General features: G+C 40.2%; 2 protein-coding genes across 2 annotated transcripts; one reads left to right on the top strand and one right to left on the bottom strand.

Moving 5' to 3' along the window:
* The first annotated feature begins 47 nt into the window (after positions 1-47).
* LOC103404660 (U3 small nucleolar ribonucleoprotein protein IMP3-like) lies at positions 48-1775 on the top strand. The gene is made up of 4 exons (XM_008343592.4): positions 48-279; positions 390-497; positions 1122-1196; positions 1339-1775. Exons 1-4 carry the CDS (start codon positions 146-148, stop codon positions 1568-1570), a joined length of 549 nt encoding a protein of 182 aa, XP_008341814.1. The 5' UTR covers positions 48-145; the 3' UTR covers positions 1571-1775.
* Positions 1776-2046: 271 nt separating this feature from the next.
* LOC103404863 (auxin transport protein BIG-like) lies at positions 2047-22109 on the bottom strand. The gene is made up of 14 exons (XM_008343830.4): positions 21655-22109; positions 21297-21403; positions 19694-19859; positions 13539-19600; positions 12802-13416; positions 12496-12676; positions 11667-11901; positions 7033-11577; positions 6703-6925; positions 5975-6376; positions 5338-5481; positions 4224-5243; positions 3173-3676; positions 2047-3068 (listed from the first exon to the last, which is right to left on the bottom strand). Exons 1-14 carry the CDS (start codon positions 21911-21913, stop codon positions 2253-2255), a joined length of 15279 nt encoding a protein of 5092 aa, XP_008342052.4. The 5' UTR covers positions 21914-22109; the 3' UTR covers positions 2047-2252.
* Between the last annotated feature and the right edge of the window lie 1979 nt (positions 22110-24088).

Genomic DNA, 24088 nt, shown 5'->3' with positions numbered 1-24088 from the left:
GGCTTTTAAGGCCCAATACAAATATTCAAACGGGCGAGCGAAACGGTACGTTTTGTTCCAATCTAGGGCTTTTGCAACACTTTTTCCCCTTTTTTCCTCCACCTAGGGTTTTAGCTCTTTCATCTCCCTCTGCGGAAAAGCAACCATGAGAGAGCTCAAGTTTCATGAGAAGAAGCTGCTGAAGAAAGTGAACTTCTTGGAATGGAAGAGAGAAGAAGGTCACAGAGAAACTCAGGTTCTGCAGCGTTACCATGTCACCGGTCGCGACGACTACAAAAAGTAAAATTACATTTTTTTTCCCTTAATTTCATGTTACTTTTCAGGTTTTATCTGTCGATTAACTGGGATTTGTTCCTTTCCAATTAAAATTTTGAAAAATTGGAAAATAGGTACTCGGGTTTGTGCCGGATGGTGCACAAGCTGGTGAACATATTGAAGCAGTTGAACCCGAACGATCCGTATCGGATCGAAATGACCGATATGCTCTTGGAAAAACTGTGAGTTATATTTTGTTTCTTCATGTGCTTCTCAAATTGTTGTGTTGTAGGAATTTGCAGTAATTTTTTTTGTTTTTTTGATGCTCATGTAGTTCAATTGATATGTCAGTTGAAAGTATTAATATTTCAAAGCTGCATAAGAAACCCATATGAAGTTATCAAATTTCGGTCAATTTGGTCCTAAATGGCATTTTGTGTTGCTCTATGGGTTATCGAGAAAAAAAAAGTAGTGATGATATCAATATTTAGAAATTTTAACTCCTCAAGTGTGGTCATTACTGTGAGACTTAAAGAGAAATGTTTGGGATGTATTGGTGATTCCGAAATTTAGAAATTTTAACCCCGAAGTGTGTTCATTATTGTGTTACATAAAGAGAGAAGTGTTGGGGATCTATTTAATGAGGATCTGGTTATAGATGACCCGAGTATTGTATGATCCGAACTCAATAGGTTTTTGCTTGTTTTCAATTGTGTTGTACAAGAATATGGTGATTTTAGGTCTAGCATCGTCTTATGTGCAAGGGAACCAATATATCTGTGGTTTTTACTTGTGATGAAGGGATCCAATATTTCTGTGGTTTTTAGTTGTGATTAATACTTAAAAAGGGTTTATGTTGACGACAGGTATAATATCGGTGTTATACCATCCAAGCAAAGCTTAGCATTATGTGAGCGCTTATCGGTGTCATCCCTTTGCAGGTAATTGCACTAGTTTATTGGAGTTTATCATGAGTGATGGTGGCTTACTGTCCACGAGGACAGTTAGGGAACAGAACACTTCCAAATATGTGTATGCATCTCGTCTTGTTTGTTACTTTACTGACAATGTCTGTGTTTGCAGACGTAGGCTTGCAACTGTGTTGGTTCGTCTGAAGTTTGCTGAGCACCTGAAAGAAGCTGTCACGTACATCGAGCAAGGGCACATTCGAGTTGGTCCGGAGACTGTTACCGACCCAGCATTCCTTGTGACAAGGAATATGGAAGATTTCATTACGTGGGTTGATTCATCGAAGATTAGGAGAAAGGTGTTGCAGTACAATGACAAGCTGGACGATTATGATGCGATGAACTAAGGTGTGTGAACTTTTAGAGCTTCTTTCGTCCCCTTTTTGTTGGTGGCCGGAAAAAGGGAAACCAATTCGTAATTTGCCTGGTTCATCGTGTATTAAACACCTCAGCGAGAGGGTTCTTCTTTTGTGCGCCCAATGTGGCATTTTTGTCTGAATTTTGGCAACGTTTTATCTTCGTGTTCAATATATACATATTTTTCGAGAAGAATTTCTGATTGAAATGGGTTGTAACTTGTAATTTCTGGCTATCGAGCTTCATCAATTATAACGGTTGAAAATTCAAAGGGGTGTGAAAAGTAAAAATAAGTGTCGATATTGGATAGCACTATCCAATTATGTATTTTTTCGATCTGCAAGAAAGTAACTTCACACACGAAACTCGAAATTTGAAGAGAAACTTGGCACTTGAGGTAAAATTGTTGCAGAACTGTAGAATTGTAGGGAGAAACATAAATTTAATAAAATCAGTAAATTGCAGATTTTAAGGAGAAAATTTGACTTTACTACCAAGAAGCCATACGTGTACAACAAACTCAGAAGAGACAGATATGTACGGAGTCTGAAGATTCCGAACCCCATTTTCATGGGGTACGTAATTTTACAAGTAATACTAATTGCCTAAATTAAAAGAAAATCCCGCAGCCAACAACAGCAACACATTCGACGCCGGTAGTTAACCGAATCTTCAGCCTCGCCCCGCATCGATTGCTGCACGTACAAAGTCCTCACAGTTGGTAATGGCACCAGACAGCACATCCGCTAAAACACCGATTATGTCAAATGCCTCCTGCAAATCGCTCGCGGAACTCATCTCGTCAAGCCATGATAGCATTTCCTTCGAGAAATCCACCATCTCCTTTACGTTCGAAAGCCGCTCTTTCATCACTACCTCCCAAACTTCCAAGTCATCCCCTTCAGATACTCTCGATGTACCTTCTGTTGGGGCTGGTGCCGCATTTGGTGGTTTTTTGACCTTGAAGAAACGTTGCAACTGCTCAATCAAGCCAGTGTAGACAAGCATTGGTCGAATAACGGACAGAAGCTCATCGGCACCCCCAATCTCTGCACTAGGACTTTGGCTTGTATTACCAGACTCTATATTGACTATAGGAGATGAACTGGATGATGTGCGACCTGCCGACCGACCATGAGTGTGCTGCATGTAGGCATGGTATATTCCACGCTGCAAGAAGGCACGGCGGTGTTGCAACCAGGATTCATGAGACTCTGAAAGAAGTGAAGTCACCATCATAAACTGGACAGTTTCTTCAGATCCCATAGACGGTTGTTTCTCAGGAGTAGAAGTCCTAGAATCTGATGCAGACGATGACAAATATGCTGTCAGAGACTTGGCCATTGTATGACGCTGGGATGGGCTTCCCTGATCGAGAAGGTGACGTGCCATTTGGATCATGAAAGGTAGAAATCTGGAGTTGCTTTCCCTTCCACCACCTCTGCATTCTGCACTAAATGATGCCCCGGTCGCAAATCGAGCTAGCATCTACGTAACAGAACACCCATAATTATAAGGTGCAAATTCAAGATAATGCACAACCGAAAGGCTAAATAACAAGATAGAAGAAAAATGTGAAGAAAATATGGTACCAGAACAATGTCATAAGTCAACAGCCGAAGGCGGCTTCCATCAGCACGTCCAAGAGCATTGAGGTTGTCCCAGTACTGGTCAACATAGCGAACATACTGCGCTAAAGGAACAGACGGACCTCTCACAGGGAACAAAGAATTGCAAAGAGATTCATTATTTCTGAGAGTAGCTCCTTCCCACTCCTTCTTTGGATTTTTCAGAGCAGCGTCTGCTCTCTTGGCTTCCTGATGGCACTGGAAATGAATAATGTTGAAATAACTAACAGTTGTATAAACACACTCCCCACGTGCACTTCCAGAAGTCCCTGCACCTAAATTCACTCGCTTGCTATAAGAGTAAACACCAAGTAGGTCAGTAGGCCTCAGACTGTAACCCTCTCGGCAAACCATGCATGCTAAGCCATCCTCCTCTTCCTCCACGTCTTCTAAACCTTCAAGTAATGGTCGTGAAACAACAATACGCTCACCGCCATCTGAAGCTAGCTCTTGTCGCATTCCAAGACCCTGAGTTTAGGGATAAGAAAGGAACCATCAGTTTCACCACTAGTAATTAGTTATACTCATTTTCTCGATACTAATTACAGGAACGTCAAATAAGAAAATAAATGCAATAAGAACTAAATTATATCCTAATTCAACCATGAGAATCCTCTCTTACAATCTAGTAAATTTATATTGCTTTCACTCGCTGACCCTAAGGAAACCTGAACTCCTGTATAACTATTAGGTACCCTTATTTTCCATATCGATTTCTGTAACATGATAACAATCTACTTCAGTGGGCACCTGCTTTCATATAATTCAAATATAAACTATAAAAAGAATTCTCAATAAAAGGTCGTACCCAGTGCACAAGGCTCCCGCTTTACGCAGGGTCTGGGAGAGGTGAATGTCGGCTAACCTTACCCCCATTTATGGAGAGGCTGCTCCCAAGTCTCGAACCCGAGACCTACCGCTCATGGGCGAAGGCACTTGCCATCGCACCAAGTGCGACCTCTGATAAAAAGAATTCTCAATAACTATATATAAAAAAAAATGCTCAAAGAATTACCTGAAGCAGTTCCTCTCTTTTCCTTAGAGCTCTACGCCTCATTTCATCCCTGGTGGCATGTCTCAACCTCCGCACCTTCTCCTCCAAAAAGCCATCTCCTTTTCCCTCCTTATTTGAAAGGGTGTCCAATAAGTTTTCAGCCCTCGCGCCTATCTCGTTTTCCCCCGCGACCCCTTCCAAAGCATGAAGTAAAGGTAAAATCCCTCCCTCATCAATACACTTTTGAGTGGCCAAATGTCCTGTCGACAAGCCTCTCAGCATAGACAATATCAGTGGGACAGATGGCAGTGTCAAGCCCATTGCCCATTCTGCACTAGATTTAAAGCCAGCCTGTCCCGCAGCTGAAAAACTATCCCTCAGATGTCTAACTGCAACGCCAGTAATGCCCCTCTCAAGAATAATGTCTTTCAGTCTATCTCCGCAGGAACTTGTTTTAAGAGACTCAGATACCCTTACAAAATTTTCCAACGTAAACCTTTGCTTGGCAGCTTGCTGGGCAATGCTTTCATCTTTTGGGTCATCTTCATGTTCTCTTTGCAGCCGATCATATTCCTTCCAGTCCTGCAAGGGTGGGCTGAAGTGCTGGATAAGCACTTCCATTGCAGCAGGTTCACCATATGTCAAGTAGGGCAAGATTCTTGCAACCATCTCATTGTTCCTCTGCTGTTTGTTTGATTTCTTAAGGCCCAAAGGATGAGATAATCTCTCCAGAAACATGAGGACTATTTTCTTGGCCTGTTCACCGGTCTCTTCACTAGTGACAGTAAGAGCACTTTGTGTGATGCTAATGTTATCACTTTCATTAGCTTCCATAGTCAGACTCTCAACAATGAGAAGTATGCCTTCAGCTGGCTCCATGGCATCAACAGAAAAGGCATGTCTTGCCGTTTCAAGGAGTAGACCTAAAGCTCCTAACCTCAGCAAAGCTCGTCTGTTCTCTCTTATTTTACAACAATGCATGAGGAGATTTAGAACAGCTACCAACTGCTCTTGGTTGGACTTGAAATCATCTCGCAGATGCTGTAAATCATATTATAAGTCAGATAATTCAATAATAGGCAGCAAAAGGTTTCACTTCAAAAGTAAAGAAGGAATAATGAAATATGAAACACACCTGGATCATGCTCAATATAATTTCCAGCCCACCATACTCACGAACAGCACCTGCAATGGCAAACTCAACCTCTGGATCTTGTGACTCCTCTCTATCTTCTTCCAATTCTTTAATCATAGGCTCAGTTGCTTCACCATCTAAGCCCTGAAAATTGTATCCAAAAAGAGAATATATATGATCAAATGAATATCAAGGTAAAGAGTCGTAAGACGACCAAAAATAATAGAAAACGTCAATATTCATCCATTAGGAATAAATGATGTCAGGTTACATTTGGATGAACGCTTTTGAAATATGAGATTATTATTTCAATATCAATATTAAGTTGGCTGAAAGGTTATAATGAGTATCTATCTTTAGATTTTAGAAAAATTCATGGATGGATTCAAAGCTACAAAATGAATTTAAAATGACTGGGTGAAGCATAACATCTCAAATCTATGATTTACATGATCTGTTAGAAACTATACATGATTTGATAGAGAAATAAATTTGCTTTCCTATGCAATTTAAATATCAGTTTTGTTTGAACTTCATTTATGCAATGATGGAAGTGTAACCAAACATCATATATTGGTACGGAAATGGAGAGTCTAGCTGTACATGGGAAAGTTAGATGAGAACAGCTATAACAAACCTGAAGCCGATAGGTCACTATCATAGGTGGAGAGTCTCTAGCTGATGGAACAGCATTGGGAGATAACAATGTTGTATTGGCCATGGCATTGGAAGACTGACTTGACTTCTTCCAGACTTGCTCATAGACTTGAGCTATGCTCAAATCAAGAGAGATAATGTTCCCAGCAACTAGCAATTCCATCCCATAGTCATCTTCAAGAAGACCTAGCAGATCCAACTGATGGCAAATTTTGTTCTTGACATCACGCATCAGAGGACCAATCTCAGAACTAGAATAGGGATTCTTCGTCATAGATCCCCTAATGAACTCTTCTTGTGTATGTGCCTTGTTTAGAACCAGCAGATACACTGGCTCTGGTTTTGATGGGCATATCAGATTGCAGAGCTGCTCCAGGATAAACTGTTCATATAGTTGAATGTTAGTGCTGGGACCTAAGTCAGTGAAAGCAAAACAAAGGAACCCCGTGCATACGCATGCAAAAACAAAAACAAAAACAAAAGAGTATGTGAAGAACACAAGCAAATATGAGAAGATGAGCCTTGTACAAACTATAAAGAACCCAAGAAACAGTGACTTTTATCTAGACACAGCAAAAGTTTTACCATACTACAAACGTATAATTAGGTATCAGTATATTAGCATTTTGATGAGTTATTTTGATTAACCAGTCTAAAAGCATCATTTACAAAGCAGAGAATGCACGAAAGTAAGTTTATCACCCATACCAGACAAGTTCGTCCTTTTCTCTCCTCCACGTGGTTTTGCAAACCACAGATGCAGGCTCTAATGAACTGCCGTTTATTTTCGCTGCTTTCAAGCAGAAGGCTATCTAAAAGGTCTTTCAGAAGCCGATTGCAATCACTGATTAACTTTGTCTTCTGCACTACCAAGCCGTGAATAACAATAAGAGCCTCAAGAACTTCCGACAGCAAATTGTCTCGCATGAATCTGACATCAAGATGAACAAAATTTGTTAAGCTTAAGCATGAAAGTTTTTTCAAAGAATGGAATCAGTTAAGCACAAAATTTGAAATTAGTAAAGAAACCAGTCATACCTGGATCGAATATTCGGAACCTCCAAAAATTTACCAAGCAGCTCTATAAGCTTGTGAAGTATGAATCCTTGAGAAATGTCGATACGCATGCTCCTTTCTAGAGATTCAACATTGCCAACTTCTTGAGTAATTAGTTTACAAATTGTACCAAGACATCCACGCACAGTCAAAAACAGGCGAGCATCTTCTGAATCTATCATCTTGAACAGAGACTCAAAATATTCCGCAGCACTTTCACCAGCAGAAAGAGTTGCTGGTAGCAAGGACACTAGTAAGTTCAATAACCGAAATCGTCTTGATGCACTCTGAGCACAGAGCAGACTTATCAACATGCACATCTCCGACCTTATAGATTGAGAACAAGCACTAAGAGCAAGTTCTGTAACCCATGCCCCCAGCTCAAATGCTGACAAGTCATTCTTGGCTGTCTTACTAGTACACCTCTTCCACCTGAGTGCATATTTAAGAGCCAGGAATTCTTGTCTCTGAGGTCGAGTCTTCTGGCTACCACCTTTAACAGACTGCGACACTTTGTACTGCCTTCTAACAAAATCAAGATATGATGCTCCCTTCTCCCATTCTGCATAGCTTAATAATTGAATGTCCTGAGTCTTTTGAGATGCGTCCCAGTTCTTATCTAGTGGTTCTGCTGACTTGGTACCATCACCATGTCCACCCAAAGATCCAGACATATTTGAATTACTTTCATCATTGCTCTGCAAACCAGTAGTAGCTTTTCCTGTATTAGGCTCTTTATCTGGTACATCAGGTTTTGGAGGAGTACATGCCTGAGATATAATCCTCAGACAAGGAAGAATGACATGCTCAGAAATGGCAGGATGCTTAGCACCCAATTTAATAGAAGAAAATAACAGCTGAAAAACAACACGCAATCTTGATTCCCAAAATTCATCAGTGAGAGAACATACTTCTGACAGCAATGACAACTCTTCACGAGTGGCCAGAGCAATGTCCATGGAGCGATGATGTTCAAGGCAATACATAACCTTTTTCTGAATTAAGCTGTTCAACTCAGTCACTGCATTTATATCACCCTCAGAGAATGCACAAAGAACGGCCCTAGCTTGGACACGAGCTGTTTTAGGACCTTGATGAATGTTATTTTCAAATAGTTCCGTTAAAATGCCAGCCGCAACAAGTTGTCTCTTGGAGTTTGGATGCTTTGATAGGACCTGTAAGACTTCAAGACACTGCGTCACAAATGTAGAAGCACAGCCATAGCAATTATTTGGAGACCTAGAAACCACAAATCTGGAAGCAGCCACTCCGTTAACAGACTGTTTCTGGTGCAAATAATTCATCAAAACCCGGCGTAACCCTTGCAGTGTCTGGACACTCTTGCTGACGGAATCAAAAGCTGTTTTGCACTTCTCACCATACAGGACACCAAGAAGAGCTATTTTACGATTAATCTTGCATGCAGGCCCAGGTAAGGAGACCATCATTTGCTGCACTGAATCCTTCTGTTGTGAGTCTATTTCAATCTCACCGACACTCGACACAATCTTAAGCAGGGGCTTCTTGAATCCTAGAAGTTGCTGATATCTCCTATGAGCATTTTCTGATTCAGCTTCTATAGCAGCCAACCCTCTCTTCATATCTTCATCATTCTCCATGTCATCAAAAGTAAAACTTGGCTTTGCCATGAAATTGAACTCAAATCTACCATATTTACTATAGCCACACTCGTTGCATAGAAAGGAATCCAGATTTTCATAATTAATGTTGCGGCACTGCCTGCACTGATAAGCATTCTCATGGCAATTGCTACAAATACCATGCTTATCAGTGACAGGTCGACTGCAACGTGGGCATTGCAATGGTTCAAGAGACAAAGCCTGGAGATTTTCGTAGAAGGAATCCAGCTCAATCATGAAGTTACAAGCTGTTATTGGAATGGGAAAGTCCACTTTCAGTTCAGTCTGATTGAAAGTGAGATGGCAACTCTTGGCACGTTTCCACAGAGACCAATTATTTTTCAACTCTGACAAGTCAGCCACTGGTCGATTATTGTAATACAGGTTCAAGACTTTCACTGATTTAGACTTTCGCGCATCATGGACATTCATGGTCACTGTCTGGATGGTGTAACTCCCAGTGCATTTCACTATGATGCGATTATCCGTGAACTTTGTTTCAGATTTCAGACTTTCAAGCTTCATCCTGCTGTATGGCACCTCTGGAGAGCTGCAGGCAACACAAGGCTCACTCTCAAGATAGTACCCATCAAATTCGACTAATCCACTTAAAGTGTTGTATATGCGGGAATTTGGATGATTAGCTAAAAGCTCATTTTGTGAATGAAGTGTCTCAAAGATGCATTTGACTACATCAGGGGTTAAGCATCGATCCACAAGCTCACTGCTCTGTTGCTTTGAGCTGACATCTGGAACTTTACCCAGCAACCATGTGATAAGTTCAGTATACTCAACAATATTTTGACCATACATTGGTAGACATTTTACTTTCTCCAAGAGAGTCACCACCATAGTTTCCTTGACTGATGGCTTAGCATGATGCCACACACCATAAAGAACGCACTTGGCCTCTGCACGCACAGACCTAGAATTCCATTCAAGCAAAAAGCAATCAATGAATTGCTTCAAGACATCTCCACCCTTGTCAGTGAAGATATATATCAGAGACTCCATATCCACATAAGACTTTTCCGAACCAGATTCTGTTCCTTCTTCACCTTTCTTCTTCTTTTTGGGATCCTGAGATTGTGTCCCTGATTTGTTTGAATTAATACCTGAATCCACAGCTTCAGTTTTCTGTAATAAATGACCAACATCCTTTCCCGTGTAAAAGGAAAGATTCAACAGCTTCAAAATCTGAATAACTGACTCTTCTGCAAGATAGAACACTCCATTAATCAAGAATGGTAGGAAATCTGTATGTTTCAAACAGTACTTCTGCCAGTTACGAGGTCGTGCTGCAGCTACTTCAGCCATTGTAGAGAGACACTTAACTATCTTAACACTTCTCTCATATGACAAATGATTTTGAAACCCACCCGACTTGTTTACATGTTTGTAAAGTTTTTTCATCTCACTTGAGAATTGCCAGGAGTCTCGCACAGTGTAATAGTGAGTTTTGCTTCCACAGAGATGGAGGAAAAGCCTCCTTGCATATCTTCTCACGAAAGTTGTGTGAGGATTGTTAATGTAACTGCAGAGAACATCTTGATATCCATCTAGCTTCAAATCCTTGCCAGAGGAGATCTTTGAAACCTTCTCTTTCTCCGCCGTCTTGTCTTGCTTTTCAGGTCTAACCAAGGTGTATACCAGCCGGAAGGTATTCTCCAACAGCAACCTATGGTAGTCCACAAATATATCTGTACGGTGGGCTTTTGCATATGAGTCTGAAAAGAAAGGAGAAAAATTGCCAGCTGCTACATCCCTTCGAACTGTTAATAGAGCACCGCATCCAGAACCAGGTCCTGCGTTTTCATAATTAACAGAAGGGGACTTAAAAACATGCACCAACTGTTGCAGTATATCCATCAGGTAACTGACAACAGACTGTTGCCTAAGAGAATTGCATGCTTGGAGCAGCTGCGATGCAAAGTCATTTTTCTTTTGATCATCAAAAGAAGATGAAGCAGCAACTGAGATGGAGGGTGAAATCTGGATGATGCTTTTATCATGTGTATCTGTTGTCCCACTAGGTTTTGGCATGGAACTATCACTGCCAGGCTGGTGCCAGTTTCGTAGCATTAAGGTAAAGAACATGAATACAAGTATTGCAACTTCCCCAAATGAAGAGCGGGATTTGGCAACAAAAGGTTGGTTAAGACTAAGCTCATCCAAAAACCATCTAATCAATTTCTCCAGATTTAAGCTTTCAGGCTTCGAGGTGTCTGTGAAAGGTCCACCAACAGCAGATGATAATCTGTAGAAGAGCTGCATAACAGGGATTGCCCGGACCCCCGACATCAAGTGCATCCACCCTTTTAATTGTTCAAGAAGTTCAGAGAGAAGTAAAGAATTTAAAGCCCGTGTCGAAGCAGAAATTGAAACAGAGTCATTCACTGAACCAGAAAACTCCCCAGACTCGTTGGGTTCCAGGACATGAATTGTTGGGGCAGAATTCTGAGTCCTGGCATCTGCAGATGCTGGCAATATGCTTGAATCACTTGCATCATCCGGTGTGAAGTGAAACTCACTGCCATCTCCGCCTAATGATTCCACTTCAATAGGTATTGCTGTCATAGGATGATCTTTGGAGTGCAGTGGAGGGAGACGATCTGCATCCTGTACTTCATAGCATGCCTCACAAAGATCAAAATCAGGACAAATAGTACAATGCCATCGCCTTCTGAGTATAGGAACAGTGGAGCAACCATCACAACAGTATTGAACGGATGAAGTGATAGAATCTTCTTCAATCATGACTTGGGCATTTCCACCAGTTGTGTCAGCATGCACAGGTGCAGATACTACATTTTCTACAGCATCATCGGTGGCCAACATAGTTTGCTTTGGAAATGGAACCTGAAGCAACCTTGAAGATATAGCCAAGCTGAAACAGAAATGGTAGTCCAAGTGAATAATAGAATAAACTAAAAACAAGTTGAAGATATTAAACAAATAATAATAAGAATTTACTACCTTGTTGATGTTTGAACAGCCTCATTGGACGAAAAGAGAAGCTTTTTGAATAATACAGCAGCAGGTCCAACAGAGTGTAACCCTGTACCCTTTCCATGTAAAGCCAGGCATTCAGCATAACAATAAATCAGATCTACCGAAGATACAACAATGTTGTTCATTGTTTGTGTGTCAAGCTGCTCCAAGTCCAAAATTCCCCAAAAAACTTGAAAAAGCCCATCAATAACTTCAGAACCTGGATGAGGGATTGGAATCACAGATCCGTTAGTTTCAAATGAAATATATCAAAGATGCAGGATGAATGCAGTAACTGTGATAACAAAACTTATGCATAAACTTGTAACACCACCTAAAGTTTAGGTGTACAAAAATTAACAAAGCTAACACCACGAAAATTCCAACATAACAGTTTAGCAAAACATAATTGTGTAGGAAACAATGAAAATATTAGTCACATGGAACTAAAAAGTGCTGCCAATCAGAATGCCCGAAAATTAAAAATCTACAGAGTGTAGACCAATATAGATTTACAGGAGAAATAACATAGAAGTAAGTAAACTATCTATATAATTAATGTACAAGAATCATATCAACTTTACCAGAGACTACAAGGGAAGTAATGCAACAAGCACTTGATTAAATCTTATGGAAAGTAATCTACCATGAATCAGACACAACTTACTTAACAATTAACTATATTGATTGGACATTTGCGATATGTATTTGTATGAAGATCTGGTTCTTGCTTAAGGTTCATATACTACATTCAATACGAGATTGAATTCTTAAACATGTAAGCAATTCAGTGCACTGGTTAATGTGAAACTACCATGTATCTCCAAGAAAGTTGCCAGATTCGAGCAACGGTGCAATGCAATCTTAGATACTGCACGCATCTGGGCTGTAAACTCTTCAATTATCCATGGCCCTGCAGTACCACCAACCCCAAGCCTTGAAGAGAGTACAGAGGTTGATTTCACCACTCCAAGAAGCCGCATCGTGTCCTTAACCTGAAGATGTCAGTTGATAATTAAACAACACATTTTTTCATTCCTTATGCATAAACAAGGACACTGATAAAATTGCTAATGTATCTACTGACAGTGGGTACTTTATTAATTGCTAATTCACATACTTGATAGTAAGTGTCTTTTTTGGGGAACACAGCCTGCAAGACATGGCAAGCAGCAGCCTGCAACAAGGGCTCTCGATCACTCTCATATATTTTTTCCAATAACTGCTTGCACCTGAGTTTGCTCAGCTCCGGACTAAATTCCTCAACTTTTGAGCTACCACGAGATCTACATGAGTAAATCCTGGATAGAAGCTTAAGACCATCAGCTATGACCTGCTCCTGCATAGGAGCAGACTGCATTGACCGGCGTTTTTTCCCAGATTCTGAAAGCAATGAATTACAACCAAGCACACGAGCCTCCATATCAAGTACAGCATCCATTTTCTCTTTCCAGCCAAATTCATCTTTAGCTCTACCGTATACTTCAAGACAGTCAATTCTAGGCAAAGCAGATCCATTAAATGTGGGTCCAACAGTGATTGTAAATTCTTCGTCAGCAAGGAGTGACTCAGCAACTGTAAATGGTATATCATACCAAGACCGCATGCCCTCATCTAATTTGATCACCCTATGGAAAATACTTATATCAGAAGGTATATGGTTCGCTGATGTATTACCCACATGCACACGAAACCCAACCATGATGATATCAGGGTTCGAATTGGAGACAGATATCTGAGGGAAAAAAACAGTAATGTTAGAACCATAAACTATAGAAGAAAGGAGATAAAAACCCAAAAAATTAGACTCTAAACCATGCCATGAGTGTCAGGTCACTAGACCCTTACAACAATTACCTTACATCCTGCAGGGCTCGGACTTTCTAGAAAGCCATCCTCAGATGCCAAGCTCTGCTTAGCCCCTTCAGAATCACCATTTCTGATGGCATCACCACCCAATTTCACATCTGCTGTTATGCACACTGTTTTCTCGAAAAAATCAAGTGGGAATTCTGGGTTAATGCCAGCATAAGCCTTGTTGCTGAGAATTCCAGAACCCAATTTTTTTACTTTCTCTGCTGTTGCACTAGCACTGGCATCGACTCCCATTGGTGTATGTGAGTATATCTGAAGGCTACCATCATCGTGTAAAACAAGACAGTGAATCTTATCTTTGGATAAAGGCTTATAAGCAGTTACTCCAACTAGAGGTGAAGTCGAACCCACTGCATGTCGCAAGTTCTGTGCAAATAACTCATGCGATCCCATAGATACAGCAATGGCAGAGTTTGATTTTATACTTGAGAAGCAAACAAATAAACCACTGTCAGCCAGCAATTCCTTCCAACGATGAAGTCCAGCAGACCGCTGTTTACCATCTTGTTCCTCCTCATATATGGTAGATATCTCACTTAGAGATGAGGCATTGGGGCTTAGCCGGCCTACCAAGGTAGTGCCATCTTGATAAGATAGGAAAAGTAATTTGTACGCTGAAGAAAAGTACAACGATGAGCCCTTCGCGTCTATTACTTTATCTTGTATCTGGATTACTTCCTTCAAAGGTGTAGCCCCAACATTACCTTCCACTGACAATTCTAGCCTAAACAGCCTTCCATGTTCTGAGAGAACAATAAGAAACATCCTCCCCTGAGAAGCCACAACAAGTGTTGCATCCACAATCATATCATCTGGCAGTGTAAAGTAGTGTATAGGACTGATGTTGTCCTGAGATAGATCATATATTTTGACAAATCTGTTGGTAACGACCATCAATTGAACCTGAGAACCTGGAACCCAGTCAACCCGTTTAATATATGCACCTTGCAGTGCCAGTTCAATGGCAAGACGGTCAGTCACTTCACCACGAGGATTAACAGTGAGGACCTGGCAATCTTCATAGCCTGCTACTGCAAGATAATTCTCTACCACTGGATTGAAAGTAAGATGCACGATTTCAAACCGAACAACATTCTTAGAGAGAGGCTTAACATTGGTCTTGTCTGCTGTCACTGGTGCAATGGTGGCCTGTCCAATCAACTGCCCAACATCAAATATAGCAACTTTATCACCTTCTCCAGCAGCAAGTCGCCCTCGAATACTGACACTGAGCAAGGATTTCACAAGAGACCCACTAGCTAAATGTGATTTAAGTTCTTTGGCATTTGAATAGTCGGCCTTTACCTTCAGGTCTAAGGATCCACTTTTATATGCCTTCTTCAATTGCAAGAGATCAACACCAAAAGACAGCACTTTGTCTTTACCAAGAGCAATTTTATTATTTTTTGACAAGTTCGAGTCTCTTTTACTAGTTACATATGGGAACAATGAAGAGCAAAGTTCAAGCACCTGACCTTCAACATCAAGTTCTTCAAGCAATGGTGTGATTGCATCTTGAAGCTCTTTCGGGATGGATAGTCTGAGAGAGTTATCTACATCAGTACTAGCATCCTCATCAAAATCTGAATCAGTTTCAGGCAGCTGCTCTCCATCCTCCGTGAAGGGTAAAAGGGCCTGGAAATTACTAGCACTACGGACTGGAGTGCTACTACTTCCAGTGAACTTGCGTGGCTTTAAGCACTGACAGTTGCTTCCTCTAACACCCCCAGCTCCACAGTCACAAAAGAAACGACTAGAGCGAGAATAAACAACACGATGACCTCGATGACAAACTTTTGCACACACAGAGCAACAGCCTTTTGACACTGTCAGATCACATGTATAACAGAAGTACCAGTGTTGTTCCATGAAATTGCTACCGCTAGAAGTAAAAGTGCAAACTTTAGAAGCAAGGGCCCTTTCACTGTTAGTATCCTCTTCATCATCCTTGTCCAGGCTGGCAACCTCACCATCAGAAGTTCCATCATCCTCATCCTCGTCTACAGAAGTTGCATCACATTCAAGAGCAATGGAACCACCTTCTTGATTAGAAGAAAGGACCAATGCCTCGGAGTCTTTCCTTGATCCTACTGGGCTTGAAGCCATAGGTCCCACACAACCAAGAGCATTTACAGGCAGAGGCTTCCCAGACGACCTTTCTAAGGTATTCTTGCCAGACCCACAATCACTTAAGACACTCCCGAAAAAGCCAAAAAGAAACTTCAGGCCTGGTAGCAGGCAATCATTGCCAGATAACTTTTCCATCAGCATTATGGTCTTCTTTAAAAGCAATCTCACTGAAGCATCCCCCTTAGACAGTTGAACAACAAATTGGAAAAATGATTTGGCAACATGAATATCAAATTGCAAAAATGCAGGTCTAAGGGAAACCAGAACAGCTTCAAAAATATGACTCTGCAGTTCTGTTGATTTCAAATTAGGAGGTGACGATACAATGCATAAAATAAAGTTCATGGTTGACTCTCTGAGAAAGACGGAACTTCCTTTTGCACTATTAACTCCACCTGAAGCTTCTGTTACACAACCTAACAGCCTCTTCTCCAACCATTTGGAAAGCAAAAGCAAGTCCATGCCAAGAAACTTGTTTTGGATCTTCTGTTTAAGATCAGGAAACTGCTCTCCAGTTAACAGATCAACAAAAAAGTTAAGAACCTTTATGTTAACTGTTTCAGAGTAACAATTATGTAGAGAGTCAATTAGAACCAGCAGATTGCTACGCTGCACACCAAATAGCTCCTTCACCTGCTCGGGGACATCTTCTATACCAAGATAGAATTTAAAATAATCAACCTTAGCAGGGTCTTTCCTTAGGCTATCCATTGTATCAATAGCTTTGGTAATTATGCACTCATGGATAGTGCTATCACTTACTCCTCTGGCATTGATATCCCTTAAAAATCCTTCTAGGTGCTCTAATAGAATTAAATTGGCACAGTCTGATCCCCCCAAACCTACACTCAAGCTATCATATATGGTTTCACATTTCCCATGAATGCTTTCAAAAATCCTATCAGACTTGATTGTCACTGCCATATCAAGAATTTGATGGAGCACTTCATTCTCCAAGCAGACATTTCCTATCATATCTTTCATTTTAAGCAGACCAACCAGAATGGAAATGATCCCTCTAATGTTAAGAATGCAAGAAAGGAGAACACCACTGGAAGTCCGAAGATTCAGTGGGAAACCATGCAGCATACATTGCCAGGAGGCCCTACACAAAATTCCTGAAGCTCCTTTGTCAATAATAGCATCAAACTTAGTCAAGGGGTCAATAACAGACTCCAGATGGAACGAATAAGTTCCAGTCTTTCCTAGCTCATCCTGAAGGCATTTGTCAAATCCTGAATGCTTAAAAAGCAACAATGGTGAAAACCCATCAGCATCCTCCTGGCTATTACCAAAGGTAGCCACAAAAGCTTTCTGATAAGCCAGTAAATAACTGTTCAGCAAAGAAGAAAATGTCTTCAACAAAATTGAAACTTGATCAGTGTTCATTAAAGAGGCAATCAGACCTTCAGCAACAGCAATATACTCATTGTCCTTGGACGTGTTCTCTATCCAGTCTGAACCCACTCCTGGGACTTTATTCTTCATGCCATACCTCGAGATCCCAACATCAAGCAAGGTGAGTGCCAAAGACAGCCATCTTGCATTTCTCAAGAAACCCCAGCCTACTTCCTCAGTGTGCTCAGATAAGTGCTGAAGCAGCTGAACTACAACTTGAGAATTAGTTTTCACATCAACAGCAGCCTGATGACCTAGAATTGAATGGCTGAAGAAAAAGAAGTTTTCCATGTCAGAAACGTCAAAAGTCTGTGCATTGCTACTCGAAGGAAGCTGATGTTCCTTTGAAGTACTGAGAGTTGGAAAATCCCAACAAAGTATGAAAATGTATCTTTCAACAATAAGATCCTCCACCACTGCAGCCTGTTTGCCTTTCCACAACCCCAGAATTGACGAAATGGTTGAACAGATCTCGTACCAGTTCAAGCATAAGGAGTCAACATCCACACGATCTAGGGACTGCGAAGCAGGGAAGGCAGATGTATCAATCAGTTGATGAATCAAGGGACTGATGTCAGACTCTTCTTCAAATGATGCACTCATTACATTCTTAAATACCACTGAGACCCAAGATGACAAATGATCGTTCACCCCAAGCTGTGAACTGGAGCACGGAGCCTCCCTCAACTTGGACCGCAGATGTACAAGCAAGGACGAAGGACAAGTCTGTGGGTAAAATATCATATGGCGAAGCACTAAAATCAACCTTGAAACCAGTAGAGCCCAGCAAGACATATGCATACTGTTAAAACCCGAAGTTGGAGCACCAACTGCTCTAAGAGCAGAAAATATTAATTTCGCCTGTGATTTTTTTTCCTCCTCGGACGATAAGTGAAATGCCATAAGGAGAATCTCAATATGAAAAGCACATGGAAGGGCGTCAAGAAGTTCCTTCAAGGTAGGAGATTTTAAAGAAACAGTTTTGGTCTTCTCAACAATAATATCAACAAACCCCCTAAAAATTTGGGTTCTCAACCGGCTACCAGACAAACCCACCCTACAGAAAAGGGTGTGAGCTAGCAGGGTAAGGGTCTGATTATTGTAAACAAAAATATCATTCTCAACATTCAAAATCTTCTCAACAAAGTACTCTTCCAGTGAATCGGGTAATGCATGGTGTGAGATCAGGTCTTGCAACAAATCAAAACAAAGTTCATGGGTATGCCCAATCTTTTTCTCTTCATGTGAAAGGGAATAGCACTCAGGACTCCTATCCTCAGGATATCCCTGGCCGTGGAGTAAGGACAGAAAAATATCAATATGGCTTCTGCTAAGCTTCACACAGCCATCCTCAAAAACAGACGGATGCCATTCAGGAGAGAAGACAAACCCTTTAAGAAACCTCAACAGCTCCGTAGCAGCTTCCATTGGCATATTACTCTGGCTAGAGCTAGAATTAAGAACCACTGGTGGCTGATCATAACCGTCTGTAGATCCACGACCACTCTCAGAGAAAAGGTCTCCAAAAAGGGCTTCATCTTCATGGCAAACCACATTTTCTAATTCGGAGCTGCAAGTAGTTTTTGCACAACTAGAATATGACCTCTCCACTTTTGGTCTCAGTTTTACTCCCTCAGAATGAAGGAAAAATAGAAGATGCATCAGATCGTCCATCCACTGCTTTGAGGAAGGGAATATTATTTGCACCAGATGTTCAAATGTGTAACTTTGGAGTAAAGGAATTTTCTCAGAATGAACAAGGCATGACGGAGAATCAAGAAAATTGACGCTACTTCCAGTAAGCTCTGTGTCTAACTTCTTCCAATTGATAGCCCGACTGGTCTGCCTCTTAAGGTCATGAATGAGCATCAATATGTGGACAACAACACGAGGAAAATAAGCTAGTGGGGGCTTCAGGTTAGCAGCAGTCTTGTTATATCTCCATACAGAAGCATCTAAATTGTCTAGTATGGAAGCTACCACACAGACTTGGACATTCAAGAAAACACTGCTGTTGCAGAAAGTAACCCGGACAAGTTCAAGAAAGTCTTCCAATATCAACAGATTGAGGCTCTCAAAACTACCTTCGACTGCAACATGGCTATTTACAAACTCAAAGCAAGGTCTAAACAACCCAGGCACTGCATCAGCAAAAGAAGCAACTGCTTGCAACAATGACACATCATGTTCAATATAAGGGATGTCCTTTGTGAGACTTCTAAGTAGCTTTATAATCCTCAAACTGAAAGACAGCCTCTTACAGATGTATGGCCCAGCAATCTTCTCATCAAACGTATCTGGGAGCATAATGTGCTCCTTGCAGAGCAAAATCAAACGTTGAATGCACCCTGCGTGAACAGCTGCCCAATGCTGGGATAGAAAAACTAATTTGTTGAAATCCTGGTGGAAAGCAGGGCCACCAAACCCAGTGGTCTGCTTATCTGATTGTATGCACTCAGAAGCTAAAGACATAAACAGGCGATCCACTGGTTTCTCTGCCCTTGAGCAATTGACACCTTCTCAGACACATAAAAAGCTATTATAAGTACGAAGCAAACCATGAGGGAACAACAGTAGAAGATATCAATTCTTATGAGCAAAACTATTACCTTGAGGACCACACTTAATGTAGTTGTCAATATCATTACCACAAGAACTACGGGTAACAGTTGGCAACAAGTCCACCAGGCTATCTACCGAACAAGGTCGCAGCTCATCAGGCGTTTTATCCATTCTATTAATCAATGCCATCTCCAAAAGCTGCACCATATTATTCTGCAAAACCAAACAAAGGTTGTGTCACATCCCAATCCACATAGTAAGATATTGTCCGCTTTGGGCCACGCCCTCACGGATTTGTTCTTGGGCTTCCACCCAATACGCGTCTTACTATAGGGAGGAGGGCATGTACATATAAGGCTCATCACCTCCTCTCCCCCAGGCGATGTGGGATCTTACAATCCACTCCCTTAGGGACCCGACGTCCTCGTCGGCACACTTCTGGCCGGGGAGTGGCTCTAATACCAAATTGTCACATCCCAGTAGGCATAGTAAGATATTGTCCGCTTTGGGCCACGCCCTCACGGATTTGTTCTTGGGCATCCACCCAAAATGCGTCTTACTATAGGGAGGAGAGCATGTACATATAAGGCACATCACCTCCTCTCCCCTAGGCGATGTGGGATCTTACAGGTTGAATTATAAACAAAAATTTGAGCCATTATTCATTCCCTCCCCAAAAGTGCATAAACACTAATACCTTGAGGACCACACTTGTGGAAACACACAGAAACCAACACAACAAAAATGTAACGCATACATAAATTCACAAGGATCAGGATAGAGGACCCAGAAAAAAAATAAAAAAGTCACTCCCTCTCTCTCCTCCGTTCATACAAGACACAGTCAGTGTTAATGTTATTGATTTTCATCTATTAGACAAGATAGTTGTAGGCCTCTAAGCACATGACAGCAAAAGCAAACAATATTAGAGCCACAGAGTGCCTAGACACTGGAATGGTTAATAATTAGAATAGACTGTGTCAAGGGGTAAAGGAGGTGCCTGACTTGAATACTTAATATTTTTGGAGAAAGGACCCAAAAAATTTATCTTAAATTTTTTTAAAATGAGGCAGAGTGCCCACGCAAGAAGCAGTTATATATATATATATATATATATATATATATATATATATATATATATATATATATATTGTACGTCTTTCATTGTGTCGTCGCTGTAATACATTTATTTGTTTGCAACTTTGCATAAAATAAAAAAACAGCATACATCACATCTGAAATTACTTGCAAATTCCAGTTGATGGTAAAAGCAATATCCAATTACTAGTACTGTGCCTAAAAGAAAAAACATGGAGCTCAACACTCATAAAATGTACCAACCAATTAGAAAAGACACAATGAATTCAATAACTATACTGCGCTATTAAAAAGGTTGATCCCCACCGTCAGAGTTCATTTAACAACTACGAAAACCAAGTAGAGTGTTTTCCATCACCGACAATCATACAAACTGTTATTAGAGAATAATAGCAAAATGTGCATAACTAATTCATAGGTCTTCAAAACAATAACCGTAAACAAATATACAAAACAGTCGCCTTTCAAATGATTAACGCAGGTGCGCAAAAATAATAACATTCAAAACTAAACGAGTCATCCGAACTTGATATGAAAGTAGAACTAACTAACCTGAATGCTCATATCTTCGCTGCTAAATTCTGATCTTTCCAAATAACATACAGCAAATTCCAACGACTGTTGCACAATAGCAACAATTACCGCATCCGCTTGCTCCACTGTACACGCAATCACAACCAAATTAAGTACATTTATTACCTCAACACTCCATTAACGCTTCAAAATTGCAATCTTTAAGATTTAGAAGCAATAAAAACTACAAATACATATAAAATTAGCTGCAACTTAGAATTAAGTACTTGAATTCGATATCGTCTACTTCTATATTAACAAGAAAGCATCAATATTCAAAAAACAAACAAAAGGCAACTAATTTCACGTAGAAGAAGATGAAAGGAAGCTCATGTACCGGACAGAGATCGAGAGGAGGAAGCGACGGCGTAGGAAATCGAATACACGGCTTGAATTTGAGAATCGGTCCATGATTGGAGCCCTAGCTTGCCGTCTCCGGCGGCCTCAACGCCACGTTTTAGAATCGGGAGAAGGTTCTCGAGTCCCGGTCTGATCGAGTCGGGGGAGGAGCGCAGTCTCTGCAGGAGATCAGTGGACGAGATGGGCTTGCCGTCGGAGTAGATAGACTCGGCGAGTCTGGCGAAGGTCTCGGCCATGGCGAGCGAGACAATCGAGTGCGAGGTTCAGTGCATCGGAGAGAGAGAGAGAGAGAGAGAGAGGAAGGAGGAGGAGGAGGAAGAGTGCTTGGGGTCGGTCGGAAGTACAGAGAGGTAAGCAAAATGAAATGGGTTTAGGGGAAAGATAATAATGTTTATAAGGCGGTGTAGAGGAATCAAAAACTTTATTCATACCGTATTTTTATACTACATTTCTATACTACATTTTTATACCAATAGCATCTGACATGACAATCACATCATTTGAAAATTTTACAAAATCCAAGAAAACGAAGGAGAAAGATTCCTCATATTCGTATAATACAATCATCATTTAATTAACTAATTTTTTAATTATTAGTTTATTAAATAATAAATTAAATTTAAAATTTTGATTAATTCAAATGATATGACTATCTACATTAAATGCTACCTAAGATGGTATAAAATATAGTACAAAAACATGATATGAATAACAAATTAACTTGCTTTTTACTATTTAGAACAAACAACGACAAAAGAACTAAAGCTTTGCTTTATTCCCAAGCAAAAGTGATCCTACGGATGTTTTATTATTTCTCTTTTTCAAAAGAACACCAGCCGGTGGCTTCGTCATGCTAATTTACACTTTTTAAGGTTAAGAAAACTCACAGAGTCATTTGAGCCTTTCTTTTATTACCATTGTGCGATTCACTAGAGTTAAGAATTGAATTCATGACTTATTGTGTAAAATACGAGTTTGAAATTCATCACAGATGCATTTATTTTCTTTATCTTTTGAGTAGGGAATTGGAATTTCACACATAAAGAAAGTAGCACTGTGCTAAAAGTTGTTAATACTTCTTAATTTTCTTTAAACTTTGTGAGTGGTGCACTTTGCGTGTGCAATATAATGATTGTCGTGTTAAAAAGAGAGTATAAATGAACGAAGAGAGCAAAGCATATGAAATAAGTTGTAGCCCATAATACAAAGCTAATCTTGTTTTTGAAGTTTGTTATGAAATTGTGTTATGTATATTTTAAGAAGTATTATTTAATTGTTGAATAGTTTTTGTTTGTATGTATGCAAGTATTGTATAACACTACCATAATATAATGAAGGGGGAATTTGTAATTTGACAGAAGAATAACCAATTACCTAGAATTCAACATATTATTTGTTAGGAAAGGGTCCCCTCCGGATTTATACATCTGGAGCCTAGGGATCAAATGATCCGAGACTTTAAAATTTGATCTAACGGCTAAAAGCAGAGAAATTAGTAAAAAAATTTAAAAACTACAATAATTTTTTGCCGGATAATCAAATTTTAAAGGCCCAAATCATTTGATCCCTGAGCTCCGGATGCATAGATCCGGAGAGGATCTCTTTCCCATTTGTGATTCATTGTCTATCCACGGCAGACGCCCCGTAGGCCCAGAGTCACGCTTAATTTATCTAATAATGCATTATTTTAAAATTTGGCTTAGTTATAAGCTCACACAGTATACATTATTGTTTTGGTTTCAATCTTTATAGAGTTTTGTACATATTTATAACAGTTATTCAGAACTGTGGATTATGGTTCTCATATTAATTGCTGGATATGTATTGGTAAATTAGCGCCTTGATTCAATGCCATTTCTTTTCTTATAGTTTCGAATTTCCCTAAATCATATTGACAGAAAGAAAAAAAAAGATTATTGAATATATTCATGTTGATTTTGATTAGTACTTTTTATTATAAAAACATTATTTTTATCACATGTTTGTATTGGTGGACTATAATACCTCATCCCTAAAAGTTATGGTTTTTATAATTTTAATACGTGAAATTACGGAAATGCCCTAAGGGGCAAAGCGTGATTTTTCGAGGACATATGTTATTCTCTTATATTTGTCATGTTTCTTGACATATTTGGATAGAGTTTGACCTCACGGACGCATAACCATTCGTGATTTGGAGTTATAATGAATAAGATATTAACGTTTAAAGTTAGGGGTTTTTTTGTAAACTAGCTCTCATCTAGAAGGCTCCATCAATTTTGAAGCAGTGGGAACTTGCCATGTGGGTGGCCAGGATAGTGCGTTGAGGAGAGAAAATGAGAGATGGGGGAACGGATGGGCCAATGAGGGAATGAGGTGACCAATCAGAAACAGAAGAAATGAGAGAAAGGAGGGGGAACTAGACCAAGGAG

Source organism: Malus domestica, chromosome 17, assembly GCF_042453785.1.
Source record: "Malus domestica chromosome 17, GDT2T_hap1".
NCBI classification, from domain to species: Eukaryota; Viridiplantae; Streptophyta; class Magnoliopsida; order Rosales; family Rosaceae; genus Malus; species Malus domestica.
This window is presented reverse-complemented; position numbering and strand designations above follow the sequence as displayed.

Coding starts and splice junctions, on each gene's coding strand:
- LOC103404660 (XM_008343592.4), top strand. CDS start 146: ATGAGAGAGCTCAAGTTTCATGAGAAGAAGCTGCTGAAGAAAGTGAAC. Junction 498..1,121: donor GATATGCTCTTGGAAAAACT/GTGAGTTATATT, acceptor TGTTGACGACAG/GTATAATATCGGTGTTATAC. Junction 1,197..1,338: donor TCGGTGTCATCCCTTTGCAG/GTAATTGCACTA, acceptor CTGTGTTTGCAG/ACGTAGGCTTGCAACTGTGT.
- LOC103404863 (XM_008343830.4), bottom strand. CDS start 21,913: ATGGCCGAGACCTTCGCCAGACTCGCCGAGTCTATCTACTCCGACGGC. Junction 19,601..19,693: donor CATTAAGTGTGGTCCTCAAG/GTAATAGTTTTG, acceptor GTGTCTGAGAAG/GTGTCAATTGCTCAAGGGCA. Junction 5,482..5,974: donor TAGTGACCTATCGGCTTCAG/GTTTGTTATAGC, acceptor TACAATTTTCAG/GGCTTAGATGGTGAAGCAAC.